General features: G+C 34.6%; 2 protein-coding genes across 6 annotated transcripts; both read left to right on the forward strand.

The window, feature by feature from the left end:
* Positions 1–6894: 6894 nt before the first annotated feature.
* On the forward strand, positions 6895–11509 carry LOC110658994 (uncharacterized). Of its 5 annotated transcripts, none has more exons than XM_021816809.2 (9): positions 6895–7105; positions 7185–7248; positions 8063–8456; positions 9439–9510; positions 9642–9709; positions 9824–9974; positions 10428–10508; positions 10609–10698; positions 11090–11509. In XM_021816809.2, exons 3-9 carry the CDS (start codon positions 8202–8204, stop codon positions 11174–11176), a joined length of 804 nt encoding a protein of 267 aa, XP_021672501.1. In that variant the 5' UTR covers positions 6895–7105; positions 7185–7248; positions 8063–8201; the 3' UTR covers positions 11177–11509. The 5 variants fall into 5 exon arrangements, with proteins under 5 accessions (XP_021672501.1, XP_057994074.1, XP_021672500.1 ...); XM_058138091.1 differs by having other exon boundaries at positions 8068–8456; XM_021816808.2 differs by having other exon boundaries at positions 6895–7248.
* A 787-nt stretch (positions 11510–12296) lies between these two features.
* Positions 12297–16389, forward strand: LOC110658995 (uncharacterized). The gene is made up of 7 exons (XM_021816811.2): positions 12297–12476; positions 12839–12937; positions 13045–13107; positions 13197–13244; positions 13360–13413; positions 15983–16049; positions 16164–16389. Exons 2-7 carry the CDS (start codon positions 12848–12850, stop codon positions 16205–16207), a joined length of 366 nt encoding a protein of 121 aa, XP_021672503.1. The 5' UTR covers positions 12297–12476; positions 12839–12847; the 3' UTR covers positions 16208–16389.
* The last annotated feature ends 9806 nt before the right edge of the window (positions 16390–26195 follow it).

Consider the following 26195-nt stretch of genomic DNA (forward strand, 5'->3'; position numbering starts at 1 on the left):
TTCTAAGAATATGGTTGATAGTCCTGATAAAAGGGATAAACTTCAACTAATTTCCTTCTATTTTGTGGTAGTTAAATAATTAGATTATCTTATCAGGTGGTGAAGGCATCTTATTAGCTTTATGAGGCCTGATATAAAATGGATAAAATTACAACTAATCGACTTTTATTGTGAGGTAGTTAAGTTCTTTAATTTGTCCCCTACTCTATCCAGAATCAATCTATCAAATGTTTACTTCAAATAAAGAACTATTTTCTTAATTAATTATTATAGTAGGATGAAATGAAAATTACATATAATAATTAGATTATATATATATAAAAATTCTACCAAGAAAATGTTATGTATAAAAATATTTAAAAATGGCTTCAAATGGTGTACCATATGAAGAAATTAAAACTACTTTAAATAGGATGAACCTAAATTTTCTTGGATCTTTTCTTATGTGATTTTAATCACCAAGCTCTGAAACTTCGTATCAGCCTCAGCGTCAGCGACCCTTGTTTATATCACAATTAGGCCCAGAATTCATAGTTCCCTCAAGGCCCAACACAAATCTCAACACTGGTAAAACACTAGGTTCAGAATTCAGAAAGCAGAGGTTTGACCCAAGCATCCAATCCAATTTGCCGCGGAGAGGGAGAATAATGGAATCCCTGAACAAAAACAGACAAACCCAGAAAATGATGACCACAAGGGATGTGACTGGTGATTATTAGGACGTACCTCGTCAAAACACAAGAGCCTCACTTGCTTAGTCGGTTGTTGGGGGGGCATATAAAGTTCCCACCTTGAAAAATTAGCACCTTGTTGATGGTTCATGCATTGCAAAAGATCTTATGGTCCCAAATCCCAACCTCACTTGCAAGGACACCCTAACCATGCAACATTAGGGTTTAGGATAATATGCTGACACTGGCACAGGAAAACTCAAAATGAAGCCTCTCTCTTCCTTCTTCATTTTGCCATCAGCATGCATATATATAAGAGAGAAGGGATGCTATTTTTTTTTATATATATGTTTTTTTGTTTTCACCACATAGAGCTATTTTCTGTTAATTTATTCATTTTACTCTAATTGAGATAAGAACTCGAAACCTAATGACTTTAGAATCATTTAGTTAATTAAATTCGTGAGTAATTTATGAAATTTCTTATTTAAATTGTAACACCCTTAATTTTTAAATTTATTATTTTTGAGCAAATATTGATGTTTTAATTTTATTTAAATTTCAGGAAATTATTTGAAATTTTTCGAATTTTCGAAATCGGGTTTGATTTTCGAAAAATATAAAACTTTGATAATTTTTAAAAATTAATTTAAAGACCACATGGCAAAACTAAAAATATATTTGGAGTCTGCAAATTTTTCTGAGTTTTCTGAAATTTTTTCAGAATTTTTGGACCTCGTTTTCGGTCCCAAGGTAGAGTAAAAATTTAAAATTTTGTATTCTGAATCGAACCTGCCGAATCGAACTGGACCGAATCGGACCGATCGAATCGGACCGACTTCTTCCTTTTTCTTCCTCCCCGCGCGCGTCCCGACCCCTCTCTTTTTCTCTCCCGTTTTCTCTCTCCTCCCTCCTCCTCTTGCCGCGCCACCGCCTCCACTGCCACCCTAGCCCGCCGGTGCGCCTTCCCATCCACCTCCCCTCGCCGGCCGCCGCTTGGAACGCCGGAAAAAGGCTCCCGAAGGGACGCGATGCGCAAGCGCGCTGCTTCGTCTTCAAGGTCGATCCGGCTACCAATCGGACCGGGTCTTATGTCTAAATCCATCTACTCGTCGAGAGTTTTCCATAGACACCAAGAACACTGAAATCCATTGAGCGATTTGTCCAATTTTTGCCCAGAAAGTTTTAGCCCATTTGAATTTTGGGCTAGATTTCTCACAAACCGTGAACCCCACGAGAAAACCAAGAGTACCAGAGCGCTCCACTCATCGAGAGCTTCGCGACAATATAAATTTCGAAATTTTCTGACACCGTTTTTTGGTAGGTCCCACGGAACTTCGTAGTGTTTTTCCGAGCATTAAATGAGCTTAAAAAATTTCGTAAAATTTATGTACTAACCCCAGTGTTATGGGCTTCGTGTAGGTATCTTCAATCCGAGGAAATTCGATAGTTGTCCAGGTCTGTAAATTTTCAGCCAGACAGACTGACTACCGAAAAGGTCTCCGAATTAGATCGAGATTTTGGCTACCCCACCATTGTCAGACGTCCCGAGCGCGTCCCCAGAGTCAAAATCGGCAAATGTAAACCCAAACCTTACTTTTTCATAATTTTCTAGTGCTTAGATGAGATTAAAAATCCGTAAAATATTCGTGGTAACTCAGAAAATTATGATTCTTTTTGCAATAGCCTAGTAATATTGCTAAGGACCGCGGGGCAAAGTTTTAGAATTTTTAGAGCTTATTTGGGCAATTTTTGCAAAAATGATCAATTATAAGGACTAAATTGAAATTTTACATATTATGATGGATGACTGATTTGATGGGCCCAGGAGGGGCTGTGTGATGTGATTGAGTTGTGGATATATGGGTTGTGAATATAGAAGTGTGTTTTGAGCCCTTTTGCAGGTTGGGTAGGTCCTAGGTATAGGGGAGACTCTGCCGGATTTTCGACACGACTTAGGACGTATTTGGTATTTTCTTAAGTTTGTATTGAGTCAATTTATTAAATGATTGTAATAAAATTGTCAGGTGAGCCGGGACAGCCTTCTTCCTCCGCCCAGCCGCCACAATGACTGCTGTTAAGTCTGTGAGTAAAATATTAATTTTAATTGTAATTTCGATATTATTATATGTTCAAGCATGCTCATGCATCACTTATATGTATATATCTATGTAGTTAAACTCTAGGCACGTTTTATGTTGCATTCACAACTGTTAAAGTGCCATGGATGTTGTTGTGGTAATTTAGAGCAGTGTGCGTGAGTTGGCGTGCGTGTGATGTGGTGTGGACTGTGAATAGGATGGATAGACACGGCTTGAGATCTTCGCTGGGACCCGGTCCTTCGGGGTAGACACGGCTTGAGTTCTTCGCTGGGACCCTGATTTGGTTATTAAGTGGAAGTCCGAGCTGAGTTCTTCGCTGGCACAGGTTGGATTTAAGAGAGCTGTATAGGGGATCAGCTCCCATATATTATGATTGATATTACTGAGTGTGTGAGTGCTCCAAATTACCTTTTTGCTGTTATGATGTGAAATTTCTGCTGATGTTGCATTTCACTCTACAGGGTGCATTAGTTTTAGATAATTATAGAGATTATGGTTAAAATTGATATTTTACTCTCTGAGTCGAACGCTCACTCCTGTTCAATATTTTTCCAGGCCACAGGAGGATATTTTTGAAATTAACCTGCTTTTCTCCTTCGCAGTTCGTCTATTCATGTTTGTGTAATTCTATAAATTTCTAGAATTTCTGCATGTGTTAAAAGTATTTAATTGATCTGGGTCTGTAATGTAAATTGTTATTTTGAACCTGTAAAATTATTATCACATGCATGTTTGATGGACTGGATGAGGGAGCTGAGCTCCCATTTATTTTTATGATGATATGAGTATGTGGAGGGTGAGCTGAGCTCCCCAATTGATTATTTATTGTGTTTACAGGTCGGGTGAGTCAAAAACTCCCCGTTGAAAGGTCCATTTTATGGCCGGACTCTGTTCGGTTGATTTCTTGAAATTTGGCCCAAATGGGCCTTAGAGTTGGGTTAAGAAATAGTTAGGCTTACTACGGGTCTCGGGGGCTTTAGGCTGGCTCAGGTCCTAGTGCCGGTCCGGCTCATAGGTTGGGTCGTGACATAAATTTAGTTTATCATTAATTAAGATATGAAATATACGATAAAATCTACTTATTTTATATATAAGTTTTACATATTTATATTTTTATTATATATCAAATCCAAATACAATTAATTTAATAATTTATATATATTTTAAGAAAATCTACACATTACTTATTCCAATTATGCAACACAAAAAGGAATTACAAAAGGAAAATATATGTGAAAACGATTTGAGGGATTTTAATTTTTAGGATAATTAGCAAGATTCTACATAAGCATGTAGCCTTGCCAAGTGAAATTGCTACATGCTTACCAAATTGCAATCATCCGCATGTGGGTTTCTCAATGCCATGACTCTGGCTCCTCTCTCTAGTAGCTATAGTCCACACAAGCTTCAATCCCTTCACAACCACTGGTTAGATTAATACTGCTGATGGGATGTGATGCATGTGCTCATTAAATAGCTGCTCTATAATGCAGGTTACCGACACAAGTTTGGTAGAAAAAACCCATCTTTCTTAGGACAATCGTGAGTTCCAGCATGAAAACTATCTCACGTGATGCATATGAACAGCATAACCCCACGATTTCATATACAAATTTACATTTCCTTTCCACATTTATGTTTCTTAAAATGAGTTTTTTTCTTTCTTTTTTGCTATCCCTTCAATTGAGTATTAATAGTTTTTATGAAATTGGGAAGGGATATATATTGCAAGGGAAAGTGCAGTCTATGTAGCCTCTCCTCCGGTTGAGTTGATATTAAAAGGAGATTAGGAAAGTACTTGTGAATTGTAATGTTTATCTCATTCTGGAAGACTGCAACCTAACCTACCTTAGATTGCAATGGCCTACAAAGCATTGCATCTCATGTTTCTCAAATAGCTCCTAAGTAGTATATTGAATTTGTAATGATTGACAAGACTTTAATGAATGATTTGAGGTTTAATATAAAGAAATTATCTCAAAAAATCTATACAAATGAAGCGTGCATTCTGCATATAAGAAAACACATTATTATTATTATTATACAATAATCTTAACATTGATATGGAACATGTAGCTTTCATGAATTAAGCATAAATTATAAATAATCGCATACAATATAGTAACTGGCCAATAATTATTGCATATAAAGAAACGACATATGTCTTAATCACACCATGCAAACATATATAAATAAAAAATTGGTATATTTGAATAAGAATCTTTAAGCTATCTAATTTGAAATATATTTACCATTTTTCTAATTCTTCATTCTAATTCATTAGTTTAGGGTAGTAGTTTACAATTAGAATTTTGAAAATCCAAGCTCACATGTGAAATTAGAATCTTGTACGGTGGTTCGCGAAAATTAGCCTATAAGTGTTGCGTTTTGATAAAATAGAAAGGGAAACCTCAATTTTAAATTTATGATTTCTTTTTTTTTTTTATGAAGAATTTTTATTTTTTTTTAGTTACATGTTATTAAATTTATTTTTTTTAAATATATAATTTACTTGATAATAAAAATAATAATTATTAATGGAATTAAATTTTTTTTGTTATTAAATTAATGCAATTATTTTAATTCTAATCGGAATTCAATAATCAATCCAATCAAAGATTCATCCTACTATATATATATATATATATATATATATATATATATATGTATTAGTTGAATTATGTTGAACAATATCGTTAGTGGATCTGAATATGGTCCACAAAATTAATAAATAAAATACCAGCCATTGATCACCATCAAATCTGTTGATATAGACACATGATGGATCGGATTGCACCTTGGTGTCCCTCAACAGATTATGGACCTACCATATAAAATCTTTTTGACCTTTTATGATCCCTGTCCACTTCATTAGGAGTGGAAATTAGAGGTAGATTTACCTAAAAATGTGATATAATTATGAAATATGTGATAAAATCTTATTGAGGGATTGAAACTTTTTTTTTTAATTTTTAGATAAAAATTGATTTCTAATATTAATTTGACTTTGTTTAATAATTATAATTATTAATTTTTTACCTCTTAATTAAAAAATTATTTCTAATCTTGAAAATTTTATAATTATTTTTTAAATTTGATGAACTTTTGAATTACTTTCACGTAGTTTGGAGATCACTGGATAGACTTATATGATACTGAGAGAGGTGAAACGATAACTAGGGGATAATGGTCATTTTAGTAGGTAGAGGTGGTCTTATATAAAGGATTGAGTAAAGTATGCAAAATAACAAAAGGTAAGAGTCAAGGTGGAGTCTTCTTAACTTAGCATTCTCATGCTTAAGTTAGAGGGCGAATATTGGAGTGAATAATAAATGCAAGGCTATGGGAGTTCATGATTCTGAAGTTGGATTTATACTTCACCCCTCAATGAGTTAGTATAGCTTTGTTCCTTCAATAAAGAGCTGCCGCCTGGCTTATTAGTGTGTTGTATTTGTGGATTGGTACACGTACCGAGCAGAGTATTGTCTCATGTTATACTTGTCTTGCAATTAGGTAATTATTGCTTATTCTCTTGAGGGAGTCAGTGGAGGTTTTTTTTTGAGATCAGTATCTGTTATGGATACAATAGCCATATCAAAGTTTGCTTGCTCATCGAGCCCCTCCATATTTGATGTATCCATACGACTTGAAATCACATCAAAGGTGCATATCAAGTGTACACTAGTAGTCAAGGTTAAGATTATTATGAAAGATCATTAATTTAGACATGTGTTATTTATATTAAAATTACTAAATGTCCTTTTAATTTATATTACTTAGATCATTTATTTATTGTTATATGTATGACAATATTTGATTCTAATGATTATGTTATAATATTGATAAAAAATATTATTAAATCTCAAAGATAAAATCAATTATTATATATTTATATTTAAATAATTAACTTAAAAATAAAAAATAAAAATATAATATTTATTTTTCATATTTTTTTTACAAATTTATATTATAATAACTTATTTAAACAATATAAAAACTAATTTTTTCTTTACATTTATCCTATTCAATTTCTCTTCATTTTCATGCGTAATTAAGATCCAAACAAAGGCCCCGTGTTGACGTCAAAATGAGATCTATATCTTAGCTTGGCATCTAACTTTTGATCAAAATTTCAATTACCAAAGAAAAGAAGAGAAAAGAGTAAAAAATAAAACAAGCCCCATAAAACAAGCCTAAATAAAGAGAGAAATCTCGAAAATCTCGAATCGTGGCGGTCGTGGGTTTTGCCGTTGGAATCTCTCATCTTTCCCTCTCCATTCACCTACTTTCCCATGTAACAAAGGGAGAGAAAATTTTTTATTTGATAAAAAGGTGTAGTTTTTTGAGATATGGGTAAAATGGATTTGTGACGTCAACAACGACAACACTCAATCTCTTGCTTCTTCTCCAGAAACAATCGCAAGGAAGAAAGGGAAAGATTGCCGCTTTCTTCCCTTCCAGAAATTCCCATTCTTGTAAGCGTCTCTCCCTCTCTAATATAAAATCTTTAATCTTGAAATGTCGTCAATTCGTTTACTTTCGTGACTGTTTTCATTTTCAAGGTGATAGCTTTTTGAGCTCTGTCTCTCTCTCTCTCTCCATCTCTGTCTTTGCATTTGTAAAGCTATCGCAGCTGCGTATCTGATTTGGGTTTTTTTTTTTTCACTTTTTTCTTGCTGGGTTTTCATTTTTATGTATCTGTGTATATGGGTTTCTCTTATTTCCTCTGTCTAACATCTATGTATGCACAAGTATGGTTTGTAATGTGGGTTTAATTTTGATTTGCATTGTTGTATCTGTTGTTGTTTCTGTTCATTTGTGCCTTCTGCTTTCTGGGTTTTCTTCTTTGAAAGTAAATTTATCACATCTTTCCATTTGTAGATAAAGGTGCCGCTCTTTCCTCTTTATCTCATGGTTGTTTGGATTTGTATGTATAATTTATCTTATGCCATCATGTGGTTATTTTGGCTTTGAAGAGTATAACACTTTTGACTAGTGACCATAACTCTTTTTGTCAGAGCTATCCATGCCATAGGTTTCTAATCTATGTTGGTTGCTTTTCTCATTTCCTACACTGTTCGATTACTGATAAAACAAGAGAAAGGCAAAGTAAATATTGTTCTGAATTTTTCGTTTTTACATCTCTAACTTTCAGAAACTAAGCCAAATGCTAGAAATGGGTTACAGATATATTTTGTCGAACAGTTTTGGATTTTATAATCTTTCTTTGATTATTTTGTTGGTACGCTGTTTATAACTTTATAGAGTTTATGCTGATTTTAACTGCAGAGCAGGGATTTTTTTCCAGTACCTATTCTGTTGGACTTTTGGTGAAGGAGAAGAGATTGCACGTATGGTTGGCTTGGATATCAATAACTGTTCTGTTTGCAAAGCTTTCTAAACTCCTTTTTATTATGCAACTTGAAGGATGGGGGATCATTTTGTGTTACTGGTAGATCGGTTGCTAACTGAATCCACCCTTGAAGCTGCTATTGAGAACAAACACCGCTGGCAGCAAGCCACTCCATCGGCAAGCCAAGATAATATCTCTGACTTTTCATCGCAGAGGATGGATTTAGATTTTATGTCATCTTCAAGAAAATTGGTAGAGTGTAGGATTTGCCATGATGAGGATGAAGACACAAATATGGAGGTGCCATGCTCTTGCTGTGGCAGCTTGAAGGTCAGTTTTAGTGTAATCTGACGGTCTAACTATTATTGGGAAATGGTACCATTATTATTAAGAATAAAAATGGTTGTCATGGTTTGTGTTTTTGTAATTTTTTAAGTACTTCTGATCCTTTGATGAAATTCCTAAATGCCTAAGATTTTAACTGCTGCAATGCAATCTGGTCAATAGATCGATGAAGTAATGCAGTTAGAAAAGATTGGGTGGTGGGGGGACTACTGGTAGAAGAATTGGTGGTAGCGACGAGTGCTGGTGGTAGTAGCGATAGAAGTGAAGTTAGGTATTAAAGTGACTATGGTAATCAGAATCACTGAGATTTTGGTGCATAATGGGATTACATTCCTAAAGTAAAGGTGATTACCCAAAATGTAATAGGCATTATAATACATTATTGTATTTTTTTATACATCCGACCAAACATATCCTAAGTGAAAACGGTGGCAATGCTTCATCACTAAAAAGTCTTAGATAAAATAGAGTAGTCTGCTTGGCACTGGATTAAGCATTGTGTTCATTATAAGCTTAGGTGGAATTATGCAGCGTATAAAAATCATATTGAGAAAATGTTCCAAGGAGTAGCCGAAATTGGTCTTAGCATGCCATATAAATAGAAGGCTCGATGAATTCCCCTCCCCCGGGTGAACCACGGAGGTCATTTTGCCTCTCTCTCTCTCTCTCTCTCTCTCTCTCAGAAGAGAAAGAATGATGAGTAAGAGATTGTTGAGTAACTAAAGCCTGAGTAAGGTGCATTGTTATGCTATAGATGAAGATGCCCAGCAAATCCCTGACTGTGGAACTTGCATGAAGAGTTTTGGTGATAGTTTGTACTTTTTAATTTTCCATAATATGCCTAAGTAACTATTGGATGAAGATTTTGGTTAAAACTATAGTCATTTTTTGGAAATTAAAGTTTTGCTGCTGATTTCAGATAGTAACAATGAGGTCACTAGTTTCCCATTATTGTTATATGTTGCAGTATGCTCACCGCAAGTGTGTTCAGAGGTGGTGCAATGAGAAGGGTGATACTGTCTGTGAGATCTGTCACCAGGTGTTCCATTATATATATATATATATATATATATATATATATATATATATATATATATCCCTGCAATTTTTATGTTGCCTTCCTATTAATTGAAATAAGTTTTGTGTGCCTCAAAATTTGTGAAATTGCAGCAATTTAAGCCTGGTTATACAGCACCTCCTCCATTGTTTCATTATGGTGGCATTCCTATGAACTTCAGGTATGTATTCTTAACTATATATGCTCTCCATCCTAGATTTTCATATATTTTACAAATGCAGTGCTCTCTATTTTTTCTTTACTCATTTGAGAAAATAATAATATCTATTTTCAGGGGAAATTGGGAGATAACCCGAAGGGACTTAAATAATCCTGGATTTATAGCAATGGTTACCACGGACCATGAATTTATGGACTCTGACTTTGATGATTATTCAGCTCCCTCTCCTAGAAGCCTGATGTGCTGTCGTATTATTGCTATTATTGTACAGCTCTCTTTCTCTCTGTGTGTGTGTGTGTGTGTGTGTGTGTGTGTGTGTGTGTTTTTGTGTGTGTGTGCATGCGTGCACACATATTACTTTATGTCATACCGTGTGAATATTTTGACCAATAAACAATTGAGATCAAAGGTAAATCCTTTGGCTCTCTTAGTTTGGACAAAACTTTCCCTAAAGCTAAGGGACATGATCAACGATTGTGCTAAATCAAGTGCGATTTGTCAAATATGAAACCAAAAACACAAAGAGACTTCATCAATACATGTGAGAGGCAAGACAACAGATACTAGTATGATACCCAAACAGTGCATAGAAGGGCTAAAGTATCTAGTCTTGACATTATCTTTGTGGGAATTGTGTGTGGCCATGTCTTGTATTTGTTTATTGATGATAAGATGCTGGCGTTCCTACTACAAAGTCATTTATTCTCATAATTTGCAGTTTATGGTTCTTCTGGTCTTGCGCCACACTCTTCCAATCATTATTAGTGGAGCTGGAGATTACTCAACGACAATGTTCATGGTGAGGCTGGGGCTATGTTGTCTGTTCTTTTCTTAAAAGGATTAAATTCTGTTTAGGAAGCGCTGTAGAGTAAATATCTGAATATATCTTTTATATTCAGTTACTGATATTGAGGACCATCGGGATTCTTTTGCCCATTTATGTCATGGTCAAGGCATTCACTGCTATCCAGCATCGCCGTCAACAGCAGGTCAGTGATGGTTAATGTTTTCTGAGTTTTGAATAAATTTGTTTAAGCTGTTGTCTTACATAGTAGAAGCTCCCAAACTTAGCATTTGCTATGTTACCCTCCAGAAAATCAAGTCCTGATAATGCTTGCCAGGTCTTGGATGTCTTTCAAACTGTTTCGAGGCAGTTGGAAATGCCTGCTTGCTTTTCTAGTTCTCTATACCTGTTCGGTAATGAAACTAGAGAAGTATAAAGTGCCTAATGTTATCACACACATCTCTTACCAAACTTCTTGAACTGTGCAAATCTTGAATTTGATTCCATGTACTATGGACATTCAAGAAAGCTGTGCAGTTTATCCTTCATTTAAAACTCAAAATATTAACATTGATTTCTGTTCTTCAACACGCTAGCGTCCTCGTTTCTCAGTTGCTGCATCAGATGAAGAAAATGAGTTGCCACATCTTCAGCCTCAGTCGCGCATTTTTCACGGTCAGTGATTGCCACAACCACCTCACCTAAAGGCACAAAGTGTACAGAAGAGGGAATCAAATTTCAGTTATTCTAGTTTCTATTTGTAACCAAAGAAAGCTGCACCCTTATCACCATAGCAAGTGAGCAGAATTGCTTTTAATATGGCAAAAATCAAGAGGAATTTAATGGTGCAGCAACAACATCATATTATCATGAAGTATGAAAACTATGTACAGTTAGCTATTAGGCAGTAAATGGGAACTGCTGTTTATGAGAAATCGAGGGAAGAATTGAAAAAGAATGGGATGTTTGTTGTCAGAAAATGAAATGAAATATATCAATTTATAGTTAATGTGCTAGAGACTGTTTTGCTTTCTTAATTTTATATGTGCGCTAAACAAAAACTGTCTTGAAGCAAAAAAGAAAGGCCATACCTAGGGCAGTGATGCCATGTTAATACAGGAGGAATAAAACACAAACGATACTCGTTCGGCCACATGACAAAATGGTCAAGCCCATGTGAATATGTGATCAAATTTGTAGCCTTGAGCAACTAGCCATCAAATGAATTAAGTAGACTTTAACTTTTATACAATAACCCCACATACTTCCAATAGATACAATAATGAAACTCAAAATGGAAAAGATAATTACAAATTAAGAATGCATATTCTGTTTCATAAAGTTGTTTACTTTTTACTATTTTAAAAAGAAAAAGCCAACTTTAATTTTTTGATGAATTACTAAAGCAGTTGAAAAAAAAAAAAGGAAAGCTTTTACTCATGGAAAAAGCTATATTTTTGCTTTTGAAAAATTACTTTCGATTACTAACTATTTTTTAAAAATAGGAATGTTAGCTTACTGTTCAAAATTACCGTACAAGCAAGTCTTTTCTCCAAATTTAGATTAAATTAAATTGTTAAAACTAAAAAAAAAATGTTTTCACCAAATTATATTTAAATTAATTTTTAATTTAAAATTTTTAACTGATTATTATAAGTTTAAAAACTAGATATTTTTATTTTTATTACAAAAGAAAAAAGGAAGTACACGCAAAGGAATCAGTGAACCCGAACCACTACGGATGAAAATCACGGCCTTCATTCATCGAACGTAATCAAGCAGCAGCGCTCTTTTTCTAACATAGTCCTTGTTGTACGCGACTTTTTCTCGCTTCATGAGATTCAGATCATCACCATTCACCTCCAAACCCACAGCATTTTATTTTATATCAGAAAAAATCTCTCAATTAGTCAAAAATACACATCTCTCTCTCTCTCTCTCTCTCCAAATTTTGTTTTCTTTCTTTGGGAACTTTGATCCGAGGTACGGAGCTATGCTGTATTCGATACCAATCATTGAATCTGTTCCTTTCCATCGATTATCTTGATCTTTTTTTCCCCCTCTTTTACTTAATTCTGTTTATATATATCATGTTTGGATTGAGGAATTTTGGTGTTTATTTTCATTTAGATCTAGCAGAATCTTGGCCCTCGAAAGTGAATTTAAGAAAATTTGGTCTAATTAATCAAGTCATTTATGGATTTTGTCCGCTGGGATAAGGGAAGGGAAAAAATTATGGGCAGGAATTAATTTGGCTAAACTTCCATTATTATTATTATCATTGTTATTTGTGTGCTAATATGGTAACGAATTTAAATTACTTGTTTTGGCTGGAAATGCTGTAGAAGGACATAATGTCAGGCGTGGAGAGTGTCAAAGAGCAAGAGCACGTGGATGGAAATGTCCCCGAGGATAAAAGTTCCATGCCCTCATCGAAAGAGGAGGTTCTGATTCATTTAAACATGCTTTTATTGAAGAACTAGAATGAAATGCTTAGGAAACTTCCCTATCTTACTATTGCTGCTTTTTTTTTTTTGGGTGTTTTTTTTAGGAAGAAGTTGTAAAGAAAAAATATGGAGGAATCTTGCCCAAGAAACCACCACTCATTTCTAAGGTGATTTCTTATTAGAATTCGCTATAACTTGTGTATTGAGTCTTGGCGGCTGTACTGGTTTCCATCTTAAGCTTTGGTTTTGATGTCAGGACCATGAACGAGCTTACTTTGATTCTGCTGATTGGGCACTTGGAAAGGTATTGCTATTTATCTGTTATTTACTTTAGATGGACAAGTTGGTGGGACTTCTCAACAGATGGTTACCTAATAACGTTTTATATGTATGTATGCATGTTTTTCCAATATCGACAGCAAGGTGGTGAGAAACCTAAAGGACCTCTTGAAGCACTTCGGCCAAAATTACAGGTATTAATTTAAAATCCCATTTCCTGCTCCTTCTTTTCTCTGCCTTTTTAATCTAGATTTCTGAACTTCATTATGCTTAGTCCTAGCCATTTTTTTTTTTTCCCGTTGTCAGTGGATCATACATAGTACTCATGACTATTTGGCAGGTGGCTTAGTTCTCTCTCTCTCTCTCTCTCTCTCTCTCTCTCTCTCTCTCTATCTATCTATATATATATATATATATATATATATATTATCGTAGAGGAGTTCTGGTTAGTAGTATACACTGAAAGTCTTTTACTAAAATTTTATTTATTATTTATAATGGCGTAAAAGAAGAAAAGGAAGGATTAACCTTTATGAGAAGTATAGGAGACAAATTTCCAACACTTCAAAGAAAATCAGAAGAGAAATAACAAAAACTCTGGCGTCCCAAAACCTTGGAAAGTATAAAGAGAATGCAGGCTCAAAAGAAGCTGAAAACGAAGAGATTAATGTATTAGGACTCCTGTTTTAAAATTCTTCAATTGCGAAGAATTGCTCTGTTTGTCTGATTGCTCTCATTCTACAAGCTTTATAGCAGACAAGTTGGGACACTCCTTAATCCTCCATTAAATCTGATTATCGTTTCTGAACTTAACACTCTCTTTGCAACATGTCACTGTTCCTGACATTTGGCAATGTAAATCAAAAGAAGCCAAACACACATGCTAGAGGTTTTGCTTGGATCACAGTAGGCAGTGAACAAGGTGCATTGAAATAAGAATCAGATCACATTCTAATTCATCAGTCTTTGATGCTATTTTGTAACTAAGCTTACTGCCTTCAGTAGAAGCAGATAAAATGTAGGGTCATGGAGCGAAGCTAGAGGGGGTAATTTTCAGTGTTCTTTAGGAAGAGGAGAATTTTTAAATGACATTAATTCTGGTTTAAGATATCTATTTCTTGTTTATGCATTTAATTTGAGATGAACTTTTCTTTATTAAGAAAAGTGGATATAATAGTAGAGTATGGATCACCCTCTTCTTTTGGGTGGCATCAGGTGGGTATGTGAGGGAATTAAGACTGAGAAATAATGGAGTCTTAAGGAAGTAGATCATTACTAATGAAAATAGGTATGGTATTTTAAGAACTCTATATTCTTGGTTTTGTGGGCAGCTGGGTACTCTAAGATGATCCTTCTTTTGGAACGGTTTTTAGATGTTTGTAGTTTGTAAATTTCTTTATGGGTGCTGTATTATGTGATTCCCTCACAGTGGATTGCACAGCTGTTTTCAGTATCTGCCAATGAGTTATTATCTAGCAATGGAGCCTGATAATGAAATGGGTTATTCTTGTTGATTATGGGGATTAATTGTTGATATGGATTCAAAAGCAACCAACTAGCTGCATATTAGTGGAAATGAGACTTTGAAAACTGGAACATGGGTTTCTTGGATAGGAATTTAAAGTATATATAAAGTTGTAGTGGAATGAACTACTTAAAAGTTAATGAAGTTGATTTTTTTCAATTTTTTTTTTAATCATGGTGGCTGCTTTGAAAAAAAGGGTTCATGAGAACTAGGTCGGTTATATGAAAAAATATGTAGAATGTGATGACCATGCGGGAACTAATGTCTATGCAGAGACTATTTGCCTGCTTTGATCCAAATGTTAATGAGTAAGGCTATAAATAGCCTGTTCTAATATGTGGTCTCTAGTCATTATATTCTAAAGCCAAATCTTATGACCTAGTAAACTTCAATCAAAGTCCTTGTTCTTTTATATATCTTTTTAACATTACATTTAACCTAGTGTTGAAAAAAAAAAAAAAAACAGAAGAAGAAGAAGAAGAAGCAAATATTGGTCTATACAAGGTTGTCTTCTACTGTGATTCAAGACTGGAAGAGGATGTTGGAAAAAATAATCTTATTGTTTTAGTAGCATTGTTTTTATTGAATGATTTAGAATGTGATAGATGAATAGAGGGATTTACTTTAATACTTGGTGTAGATGTAGTTCTGTTGAATTTGAACCTGAGTTGATAATTTCAGCTAAGCTTGCCATTTATCCATTCACTTTTTTGCTTAATTCCTGGTTGGACCCGGAAGAAAGTTCTTGTCTAATGTTGGATGCTTATGTCCCACTACTCCTGTTTTGATTGGGAAAGCAGCAGGATGAACCTGAAAGATGTGCAGTTGAAACTCAACATGTGTCTACTGGGTCTTGAATCCTTTCTAGTTATTATTTTATACTCATTCTTGAAGGCATTGAATTCATCCCACGTTTGGATGAGAGAGGTTCTTTCTAGGCTTTGAGTTTTTTGGTACTGGCAATGGATGACAATGACCATTTAGTCTGCTATCTTGAGGTCTTTAGTCCTAAATACTAATTCTCTTGCTGGCCTCAAAAGAAGACATGATTGGGAGGCAACCTGATCAATAATTCCCTCTCCATCCTTGCCATGTAGTGTTATTGATGCAATCATATTTTGTTGCTACAGTGCATTGCTGAGTCTCTTATATATCTGTGTCTTATATTCTACTTTTTTTCTGTGTGCTTATTTTCCTTTTTTTTTTTTTTTCCCTCTTTTTCGCATGTTTTGGTTTAGCCTACACAACAGCAGACACGATATCGAAAGTCTCCTTACGCTCCATCAGATGGTGAAGGTGTTCCAGGTCATTGTTGCTCAATTCAAAAGTCATTTGCATTTACTGTGCATATATGATCAATCTTTGTGATGTTTTGTCTTAGAAAGAATTGGAAACTTACATGCTCCTGTTTTTATGCAGATACAGGAAGCTCACCATCAGAGGATGCACCTGCAAATGAATGAGAAATTACTATTGGCCATTTGATCTATTGAGGGATTCTGATTGTTATTCACCTACATAGGCAATGAGTAATTTTCTGTTATTTCGGAGAAATAAAGTTTGGATATTGCCGAAAAGAACAAAATGACATTTCATTGAGTGTACGATTTGTGTAATGGTAGTTCGCATTACATGATTCAAACTACTTTTATCAGTCCCATGAAATACATCTAGGCTAGATCGGGATCTTCACAATGCTTAGAATCGACTGCTAGAGGAACAATGGATATTGCTAATGCTGCCTAATTTATTGTCCCTGGGTAAGCATGCTAGCAAAGTCGTGACTGCATTATTAGGCTTTAAGAGAGCTAATGGCATATTGGTATTACCAGCACTCGATTAATGCAGTGTACTAAAAATTAACCCAAATCAAATGGAGCGATAAAATACCAAAAATGTAGTGTATAGTAGCTTAAGGGTTAAAGGGTTGACACTTGAGCGTAAACTATTCTCTACATTTGAATACCAAATCTGTGATTCCAGGCATTTTACTGGTAATTGGAGATTTTATTGTGTGATATGTCATGAGAAATTTATCAGTTTTTGACCTATTTATTTTGTCTCGAAAATAAAATGGACAACGTCAGAATTATGTTTGAAGTTTTTTTTTTTTAATTATTAAGTAAAATTTAATAATATTTTGACCCAATGGTAAAAAAAAAATCTGATTTTTGTAATTTTATAATATCTTCCTTTTTTTATAATTTTAAAGACTTAGTTAGAATGAGAGAGAGATGCTATTTTATTTTGAACTATGCCGATTAGGTTTTAGACTTTTTTTTTTTTTTTTTAATATCAAAATAACAGTAGCATACGCATTTATTTTGTTAAATTTATTTATTAAAATACCAATGTAAACTATATTGCTTTAATAAACAATAACATTCGCTCATTTATTTCTTCCCTTGTAAATTTCTTGCTAAATCATTGGGCAGTTTCAGCTTTTCTTTCACTTTAATTCTTTGCTAAACAAAAAAATGCGTTAAAATTCAAAATTCTTGAAATAAATCTATCATTTTCACTCACATTTTCTTCCATTTTCCAAAGAAAAATAAAAATTATGAGAGGTATACCATGTAAATAAAAAAAGAGGCATACTTGTGTATCTATACAAGTATTACGGATCCTCCAACATTTGCTGGATTTTTCTCAGCCTGAGCTTGCACATGGTTGGACAATGGACATGGTCAGCACACGAATTTCTGGCAACTTTAGTTGGAGGAGGGAATAAAGTACACAATTTTCTTACATCAACATTATCATCCAAACAACACCCTGGATGCTGGATTTTCATAACTTGATCACCAGTAAAACCTCTTATTCCCCCCAAAAACCCACTCTTTTTCTTATTTTTATCTAATGCACATATCAGATCATGTTTGGCATCTGTATATCATATCAAATCTATTTATTTCATCCATTAAAAATAGATCATCCATACGTATTGAATCCTTTCAAAGAACATCAAAAAACAAACTATTCTTTAGTATTTTGATTCAACAAAAATTACTAAAAAAACTCAGTAGTAAATAATCCAATATTTATGGGTTCAATGATTGACTTGATCATTTAACCTATGATTGGCAGCCAGCAAATTAAATCAAATCAAAACAAATTAAAAATGGTTACTAAAAGTTGTCGTGATGCAGATGTAATTACTTTGTGTTGCAACATATTGCCGACATCATTGTTAATTGATTTTTTCTTTTGGATTTTATGACTGCAATCAGATTTTATTCTTTGGAATTAGGTTAAACTTCTGTGTTATGCTATATACATATCTGTTTGATGACCAGATATATATATATTTCCTGTTTGATGACAAGATAACATTAATTGATTTCCTGGCTGTTCTTTTCTTAAATCTCAAAAGTTGTACGATTAAGCTATAAGCATGGCTTCCTATCTACCTTCTTCATCATCTGCTTCAATAATCAAGCCATCTCCCAAGCAGGCTTTTTATTTCGTCCTCAAAGTTCGAGCTCAAAGCTATAGACATGAAGGTATGTGTATACATAATCTAAAATTTTATGATAAGGTGATATCACAAGTCTATACAATTAAAAATAACATGTAAAGCTATTTGTACAAGTAATAATGTTATTGCTTTGCCTTGGCAGGAAAAGCAAGTGGCATGGTTGATGCAAATATGAGAGTTCTAAGACTGAGGATAGAGGAGATCAGAAGAAAGCAAAGGGTTGAGAAATGGTGCAGATGCAAATATGGATGGAATTATGAAGCTGGGTATAATTTCAAACTTGTGAAGAAGGAGATGGACTTATTAGGATAGTTTGAGCTTGCAGGTATTGTAGGTGGGACTTTCGGTATTACATGCCTTATTGGAACAGTTTTGCTTTCTTTGGTTTCTCTTCTAGTTCATTTGAATTATATCAGTAATTGAAACTTACATTTAAAATGTCATTCTTTTTTAGGCAGGAATAATATGTGTAATTCTTCCACTGTTGTAATTGAAATTTTTGTAGTAGCTTCCTATTGTAGGTGTGAAGCATTCATGCGTATTTTTGCCTTTGATAAATGGGAAATTTTTGTCTTAGATTTAAACCATAAGTATATAATAGACTCATATGTAAAATAGATGCTAGTATATTTATATTTTAAGTTTATTATAAATTAACTTTAAATTTTCATTTTATAAATATATATGGTTCAATGTCTTATGTTGATGGAAGATTAGTCACCACCAAATGTGGTGGCTTGGTGATAGGCGTTTAGTGTTGAAACTTTCTAAACTGAGTTCGATTCTTCGCATTGGCATGAGACTAAATATTGTCTCCATTTGAGTGAGTATGTTGATTCGCTCAGATTGTGCTTACTCTTGGCACCTTGAAACTTATCTCAGATTTAGTGATAGGAATTAGATCAAGGCATTAACCGTCAACCACATCCCTTGAGCCTAGAGAGCAATGATGTCAAAACCTTTTTATTTTTTTTAACAAAAAAAAAAAGGATTAATCACCGATCACTATCAATTGGGGAATAAATAGGAATGAAAAAAGTTTACGAACCTGATCCGACCCGCTTAAAGCTCGATTAATTTTCCTAACTCCATCTTAATCCTAATATTGTGCAAGCAGCTAAGAAAGAACGATAAAACATTTTTCCGCCTTAAATTTCTATAACTCGCTTCATATAATAATATATTATTATTTTTTATTAAAAAATAATTTATTTCTATGTATTTATGCATTTAAATATTATAATTTTAGTTAAAAAAATATATTATTAAAGTTTTATTTAAAACTTATGTATTTAACTTATATTTTATTTTTAGTAAATAAATTTATATTATATAATAATAATTAAAATAAAAAAAAAGATTTAAAAAAAAAAAAAAAAAAACTCATCTCGCCATGCTTGATGGTAAGCAAGTCCTTACTCCAATTTCAAAACTTCTATAATGCGAGAATAGGAGAGCGATCCCCTACCCCATTGCCATTCGTAGGAGTAGGCATGTACAACTTGGCCCTGTGCTAACTTATTTTGTGTCCTCTTCATTGAAAAAGAAAAAAAAATTGTGAGTTTACATTACTGTTGCCTCATGAATCTTTTCTATAAAATTAATTAATCAATATATCATATCAATGCTTATTGTTTGTTTGAACGAATCACAAACAAATGCCAAATGTTACAACATTTGAAAACAATTTTGTACTCTCTATCCATCTAGGGTCAACTGTATTTGATTTTAAATAATTTGATTCAATTTCAATCCTTTGTTTTCAAAAGAAATTAAATCGCAACACATATATTAATTTGATTTAATATATTTTCATCTAAAAATTTAAAATTATTTTAATTCAATATGTTTAACAACCACATTAATTATCATTTAAAATTGAGATAAATTATATTAACCATCCCTCAACTTAAGTGATTATTTCATTTCAGTTATGTCACGACCCAACCTATGGGCCGGACCGGCACTAGGACCTGGGCTAGCCTAAAGCCCTCGAGGCCTGTAGTAAGCTTAACTATTCACTTAACTCAACTCTAAGGCCCATTTGGGCCCAATTTCAAGAAATCAACCGGACAGAGTCCGGCCATAAAATGGACCTACCAACGGTGAGTTTTTGACTCACCCGACCTGTAAACACAGTAAATACTCAATTGGGGAGCTCAGCTCACCCTCCACATACTCATCAGCATAAAAATAAATGGGAGCTCTGCTCCCTCATCCAATCCATCAAACATGCACAGAATATTAAGTTTACAGGTTCAAAATAATAATTTAGTTTACAGACCCATATCAAATAAACATTTCTAACACATGCGGAAATTCTAAGATTTAACAAGTTTATACGAACGTTAATAATCGACCTGCGAGGAAGAAAGCATGTTAATCTCAAAAATATCCTCCTGTGGCCTGAAAAAAATATTGAACAGGAGTGAGCGTTCGACTCAGAGAGTAAAATATCAATTTTAACCATAATCTTTATAACTATCTAAAACTAATGCACCCTGTAGAGTGAAATGCAACATCAACAATATTTTCACATCATAACATCAAAAAGGTAATTTGGAACACTCACACACCCAGTGATATCAATCATAATATATGGGAGCTGATCCCCTATATAGCTCTCTTAATCCAACCTGGTGCCAGCGAAGAACTCAAGCCGGACTTTCGCTTAATAAACCAAATCGGGGGTCCCAGCGAAGAACTCAAGCCGTGACTACCCCCTGAAGGATCGGGTCCCAGCGAAAATCTCAAGCCGTGACTACCCGTCCTATCTATAGTCCACACCACATCACACGCACGCCAACGCACGCACACTGCTCTAAATTACCACAGCAACATACATGTAACACCCCTGATTTTTCTATATATTATTATTGGGCTTCGTGTAGGTATCCTCAATTCGTGGAAATTCGACAATTGTCCGGATTTGTGAATTTCCGGCCAGACAGACCAGCTACTGGAAAAGTCTCCGAATTTGATCGAGATTTTGGCTACCCCACCATTGTTAGGCATCCTGAGCACGTTCCCGAAGTCGAAATCGGCAAAGGTAAACCCGAACCTTGTTTTTTCGTAATTTTCTAGTGCTTAAATAGGATTAAAAATCCATAAAATATTCGTGGTAGCTTAGAAAATTATGATTCTTTTTGCAATAGCTTAGTAATATTGCTAAGGACCGCGGGGCAAAGTTTTAGAATTTTTAGAGCTTATTTGGGCAGTTTTTGCAAAAATGGTCAATTATAAGGATTAAATTAAAATATTACATACTGTGATGGATGATTGATTTGATGGGCCCAGGAGGGGCTGTGTGATATGATTGAGCTGTGGACATATGGACTGTGAATATAGAAGTGTGTTTTGAGCCCTTTTGCAGGTTGGGTAGGTCCTAGGTATAGGGGAGACTCTGCCGGATTTTCGGCACGACTTAGGACGTATTGGTCTTTTTCTTTGTTTGTATTGAGTCAAATTTATTAAATGATTGTAATAAAATTGTCAGGTGAGCCGGGACAGCCTCCTTCCTCCGCCCAGCCGCCACAGTGATTGTCGTCAAGTCTGTGAGTAAAATATTAATTTTAATTGTAATTTCGATATTATTATATGTTCAGCCTGCCCATGCATCACTTATATGCATATATTTATGTAGTTAAACTCTAGGCACGATTTATGATGCATTGATAATCATAAAGTGCCATGATGTTGTTGTGGTAATTTGGAGCAGCAGCGTGCGTTGGCGTGCGTGTGATGTGGTGTGGACTATGGATAGGACGGGTAGTCACGGCTTGAGTTCTTCACTGGGACCCGATCCTTCGAGGGGTAGTCACGGCTTGAGTTCTTCGCTGGGACCCTCGATTTGGTTATTAAGTGGAAGTCCGAAATGAGTTCTTGGCACAGATTGGATTTAAGAGAGTCAGATAGGGATCAGCTCCCATATATTATGATTGATGCTACAGGGTGCGTGAGTGCTCCAAATTACCTTTTTGATGCTATGATGTGAATTTATTGCTGATGTTGCATTTCATTCCACAGGTTGCATTAGTTTTAGATAGTTATAGAGATTATGGTTAAAATTGATATTTTACTCTCTCGAGTCTAACGCCACTCCTCGCTCAATATTTTTTCAAAGGTGGAGGATTTTATTTTTGGTTAACTCGCTTTTCTCCTTCGCAGTTGTTTATCAATATTTGTGTAATTTTATTTACTACTAGAATTTTCGCATGTGTTAGAAGTATTTATTTGATTATGGTATGTAATATTATTATCATGTTGGACCTGTAAACGTATAATGATATGTATGTTTGATGGATTGGATGAGGGAGCTGAGCTCCCATTTATCTTTATGAGGATATGAGTATGTGGAGGGTGAGCTGAGCTCCCCAATTGAGTATTTATTATGTTTACAGGTCGGGTGAGTCGAAAACTCCCCGTTGGAAAGTCCATTTTATGGCCGGACTCTGTCCGTTTGGTTTCTTGAAATTGGGCCCAAATGGGCCTTAGAGTTGGGTTAATGAACAGTTAGGCTTACTACGGGCCTCGGGGGCTTTAGGTCGCCTGTGTCCTAGTCTGGTCCGGCCCATAGGTTGGGTCGTGACAAATGTGGTATCGAACTTAGGCTCCGATTCATAGGGAAAAATCATCTAAGTGTTGGGAAGAGTGCTAGGAGTCACATGCGGAGTATAGGATTCTTTGCGTCTTTTCCTGTAATTCTTTGTTTCTAGATTCTACGTTATACCTCGGGAAATATAAGATTACCTCAGTTAGTGTCTTGATTTTCGTGGAGTACATAGAAATGTGAAATAGAGTTAGTAGACATGTGAGGTCTATCATGAGGATACGTACTCCAAGAAATGTTATATTTTTGTCAGTATGGGTTTAAATGGTGTGCCCATTTCGTGTAAGGCACGAGTACATAAAAGTGAGTCTTAAAAGTACAGTTGCCCTAGATAAGGATGAGGATACCACTCATCGGCAACATCGTAGATGACCCAATGTAATAAGTTTGTGATAATAGAAGATTCAGGAGAGATAAGAAATTAGGAGACCTAGTCTGTCAGGACGTATCGTAGTAACTATACAATGTTCTCGATGTCTGCTCTGTAAGCTGCAGATTACAGTACCGACATGAGATTATTGTGTAGAGCTGCGTGCATCCCCATGGTGCTCCATAATGAGGGTGTTTGAGATGGCTTCTGTTTTGGTACAGTTATGCCAGAACAGAGTTCTGTATTTGCAGAGGAGTTGGGAACTCTTGGTTAAGAGTCTAGAGTTAGAATATTGAAAGGTCACAGTTGGGTGATAACTAGAGTCAGTGACTCAGTTACCCCAGCATGAGCTAGAGTTACATCAAGAGTTGCCATCAGACCAGAGGTTTCGGACTAGTTGCAAAGTAAAGGTGACACTTATAGAGTGAGAATAGTATACCTTGTGTGTATCAGTATGGAATAAAGTACAACTCTACTACCTAGAGAAGGTCGAAACTATGAATTGATGATTTATAGAGCTATGATATGATAAAAGAGTCATTAACTTGACATGGTTCTGGCAAGGTGGTAGATGTAGTACCTTTGTTGCAGCAAGTTAGGATATAGTCCTATCTTTTCAGAATGGATCGAAGGTTATTACTGATAATGATGACTTATGGAATAGTGTCCCAGATGGGACTGTAGAGTGTGGTAGAGAGTAGTTGGCTCGGGTATCCTGGAGAGGATACAAGTTCCATTATAGGAATCATATATAATCAGATCATGATGGATGTAAATCCTTTGAATTGGATGACAGGTTTGGGTGCCCGGAATCTTAAGTTTTGGCTAGTTGAGTAAACATGGAAAATAATAATAATAATAATAATAATAATAATAATAATAATAATAATAATAATAATAATAATAAAATTATTGCAAAATTAGTTCTCGAGGTAGTAAGGGTATTATGTAAGCTAAAGGATAAGAATAGAGATCATACAATAAAAGTATGACTGTAATTTGCTGAGTTCCTTTCTAATTTCAAATTATTCAAAACAATAGTATAATCTAATTATAATAGTGTTAAGAGTAATAAATTAGCGAAGATAAATCACAGAAGGCCAATGGATAAAGAAAGTGCAGAATGAAAGTTTGGACAATTGATTGCAGATGCAATATAATCTAAATGCTAGTGGAAGTACTAGCTAGAGTGGTCAAAGGACCAAATCTGAGTAGCACAGACATATGATAACACGATAGAGACTCTGAAAGATATAGTTAGCAAGTACAGCTATTATGTTAGGAAAAAGAATGGAACTAGGGATAGAATAGTCAAGTTCTATTTTGGGTAAGACAAAGAAAATAAATGAAAGGACAACCTAAAGAGCGCATAATAAAAGGAACAAAGTTAAGATATAGGAAAGGCTAAGTGTTATTCTTGGCAAGGAGAATGACAAGGATGGAAAACCCAAAATGGGACCACATTAGTGAGAAAAGTGATGGAGGTATGGAATACAATAATAATGAGTAAATGTTAGAAGGTGTGCGATGGTATTGCAGACTACCTAAATAGGTAGAGAAAGAGAAGTTAGTAAGCAGTAAGTTGAATAAAAGTCAGTCTAAGGGATCAAATAGGTATGATGAGAGGAAAAGAATGATAGATAATGACACATAGGTTTTAGGTTAGACTTTTGAGATAGTGAGAAGGTAGTTAGAGGTTCGTTATGAATGTCAGGCAAACATTTTTAGTGTGATCAATGTAATCACTTTGTAGTGAAGCAATAACGATGTGACAATAGTAGGGGTAGAATGAAAAGTGACAAGTCTGGATGGTTATAAATCACTAGAAAGTTCAAGGATCAAATTAATGACCCTAGATAAGGGTGGAATTAGTGTTAGAAGAATTTATTAGTGAGAGAAATCTTTCAGGAATCAACAAAAGTTAAGGGCACAATAAAAAACGATGATAGATATGAATCATAGGTCGAGTATAAGTAAAGTTAATAAATTATAAAATATTATGTCAAGAAGGAAAATGGTACGGTAAAGGGTTCATACAGATGATACCTTATAGGTAGAGCATAATTGTGCTAGGAGATGATGAAATTTGGAGAGAAAGACCAAGAAACTTAGGTGAAACGTTATAATATGACAATCGGGTGTAGTTGAATATAAGAGGATATTTTCTTTCTTTTCAAGTTTAGCTTGTGCTTTTGGTTCTAGAAGGTTATATAAGGAATGTAAACCGAGTCAAGGAGACCTAGTTATTGAGAGTTTGGTAGGCACAAATTCATACATAATTTCCTGATATGAGAATGACAGTAAGTGCATACCTAGTATTAAGTATGAAAGGACAAACATAGTAATGACAGGAGTTAAATTGAGTTAGCCACTAAGGCTTGCAACTGTTTTAAACTATGAGCTAGAGGAAATAGTAATTGTGGATGAGTTTCAATAGATGAAATTATTGCTAATGGGTAATTTGAGGTTGAAGTTTGGAAAGTTGTGGGCGATATGTGATTATATTAAAAAGAATAAACACATGAAGTATCTTATTTAGAATTAAGGCATGACACACATTTCCCACAGCCGTGTTAGTTCAGATGGAACTTATAGTTTCTGGAGCTCCTATCCATCCAGGATGAGCAATTTCCTACTAAGGCTGGTAGGGAATGATAATGTTCTGATAGTTAAGTTGGGAAAGGGGTTACAAAAACGAATTTTCTATGGTTAATTATAAGTGTTACAAAAGGTGAAGAATGTGCTGGCAGGAGTAAGCCGTAAGGTTAGAATTTTCGAAGTAATGGAACTAGTAATCAAGATAAGACTAAGAAATAAAAAGAAAGTTAAAGTTGATGATGGGATAGACGTCTTTGAAGGAAAAGGTGTAAGGATGAGATAGGACTAAAATTAAGGAATAAATACAGCAGGTTGAAAAGATACCAACAATACCAAAAAATAGGAAAAGGGAAGTGGATAAGATGCAAAGGACAGGAAGAGAGCTCGATAGAGTCA

The sequence above is a fragment of the Hevea brasiliensis genome, chromosome 16, assembly GCF_030052815.1.
Source record: "Hevea brasiliensis isolate MT/VB/25A 57/8 chromosome 16, ASM3005281v1, whole genome shotgun sequence".
NCBI classification, from domain to species: Eukaryota; Viridiplantae; Streptophyta; class Magnoliopsida; order Malpighiales; family Euphorbiaceae; genus Hevea; species Hevea brasiliensis.

Excerpts from the sequence above, each read along its gene's own strand:
- LOC110658994 (XM_021816808.2), top strand. The coding sequence starts at position 8,202 with ATGGGGGATCATTTTGTGTTACTGGTAGATCGGTTGCTAACTGAATCC. Across the intron at positions 8,457-9,438 it reads CTTGCTGTGGCAGCTTGAAG|TATGCTCACCGCAAGTGTGT; the intron begins GTCAGTTTTAGT and ends TATATGTTGCAG. Across the intron at positions 10,509-10,608 it reads ACTCAACGACAATGTTCATG|TTACTGATATTGAGGACCAT; the intron begins GTGAGGCTGGGG and ends TTTTATATTCAG.
- LOC110658995 (XM_021816811.2), top strand. The coding sequence starts at position 12,848 with ATGTCAGGCGTGGAGAGTGTCAAAGAGCAAGAGCACGTGGATGGAAAT. Across the intron at positions 13,108-13,196 it reads AACCACCACTCATTTCTAAG|GACCATGAACGAGCTTACTT; the intron begins GTGATTTCTTAT and ends TTTTGATGTCAG. Across the intron at positions 16,050-16,163 it reads AGATGGTGAAGGTGTTCCAG|ATACAGGAAGCTCACCATCA; the intron begins GTCATTGTTGCT and ends GTTTTTATGCAG.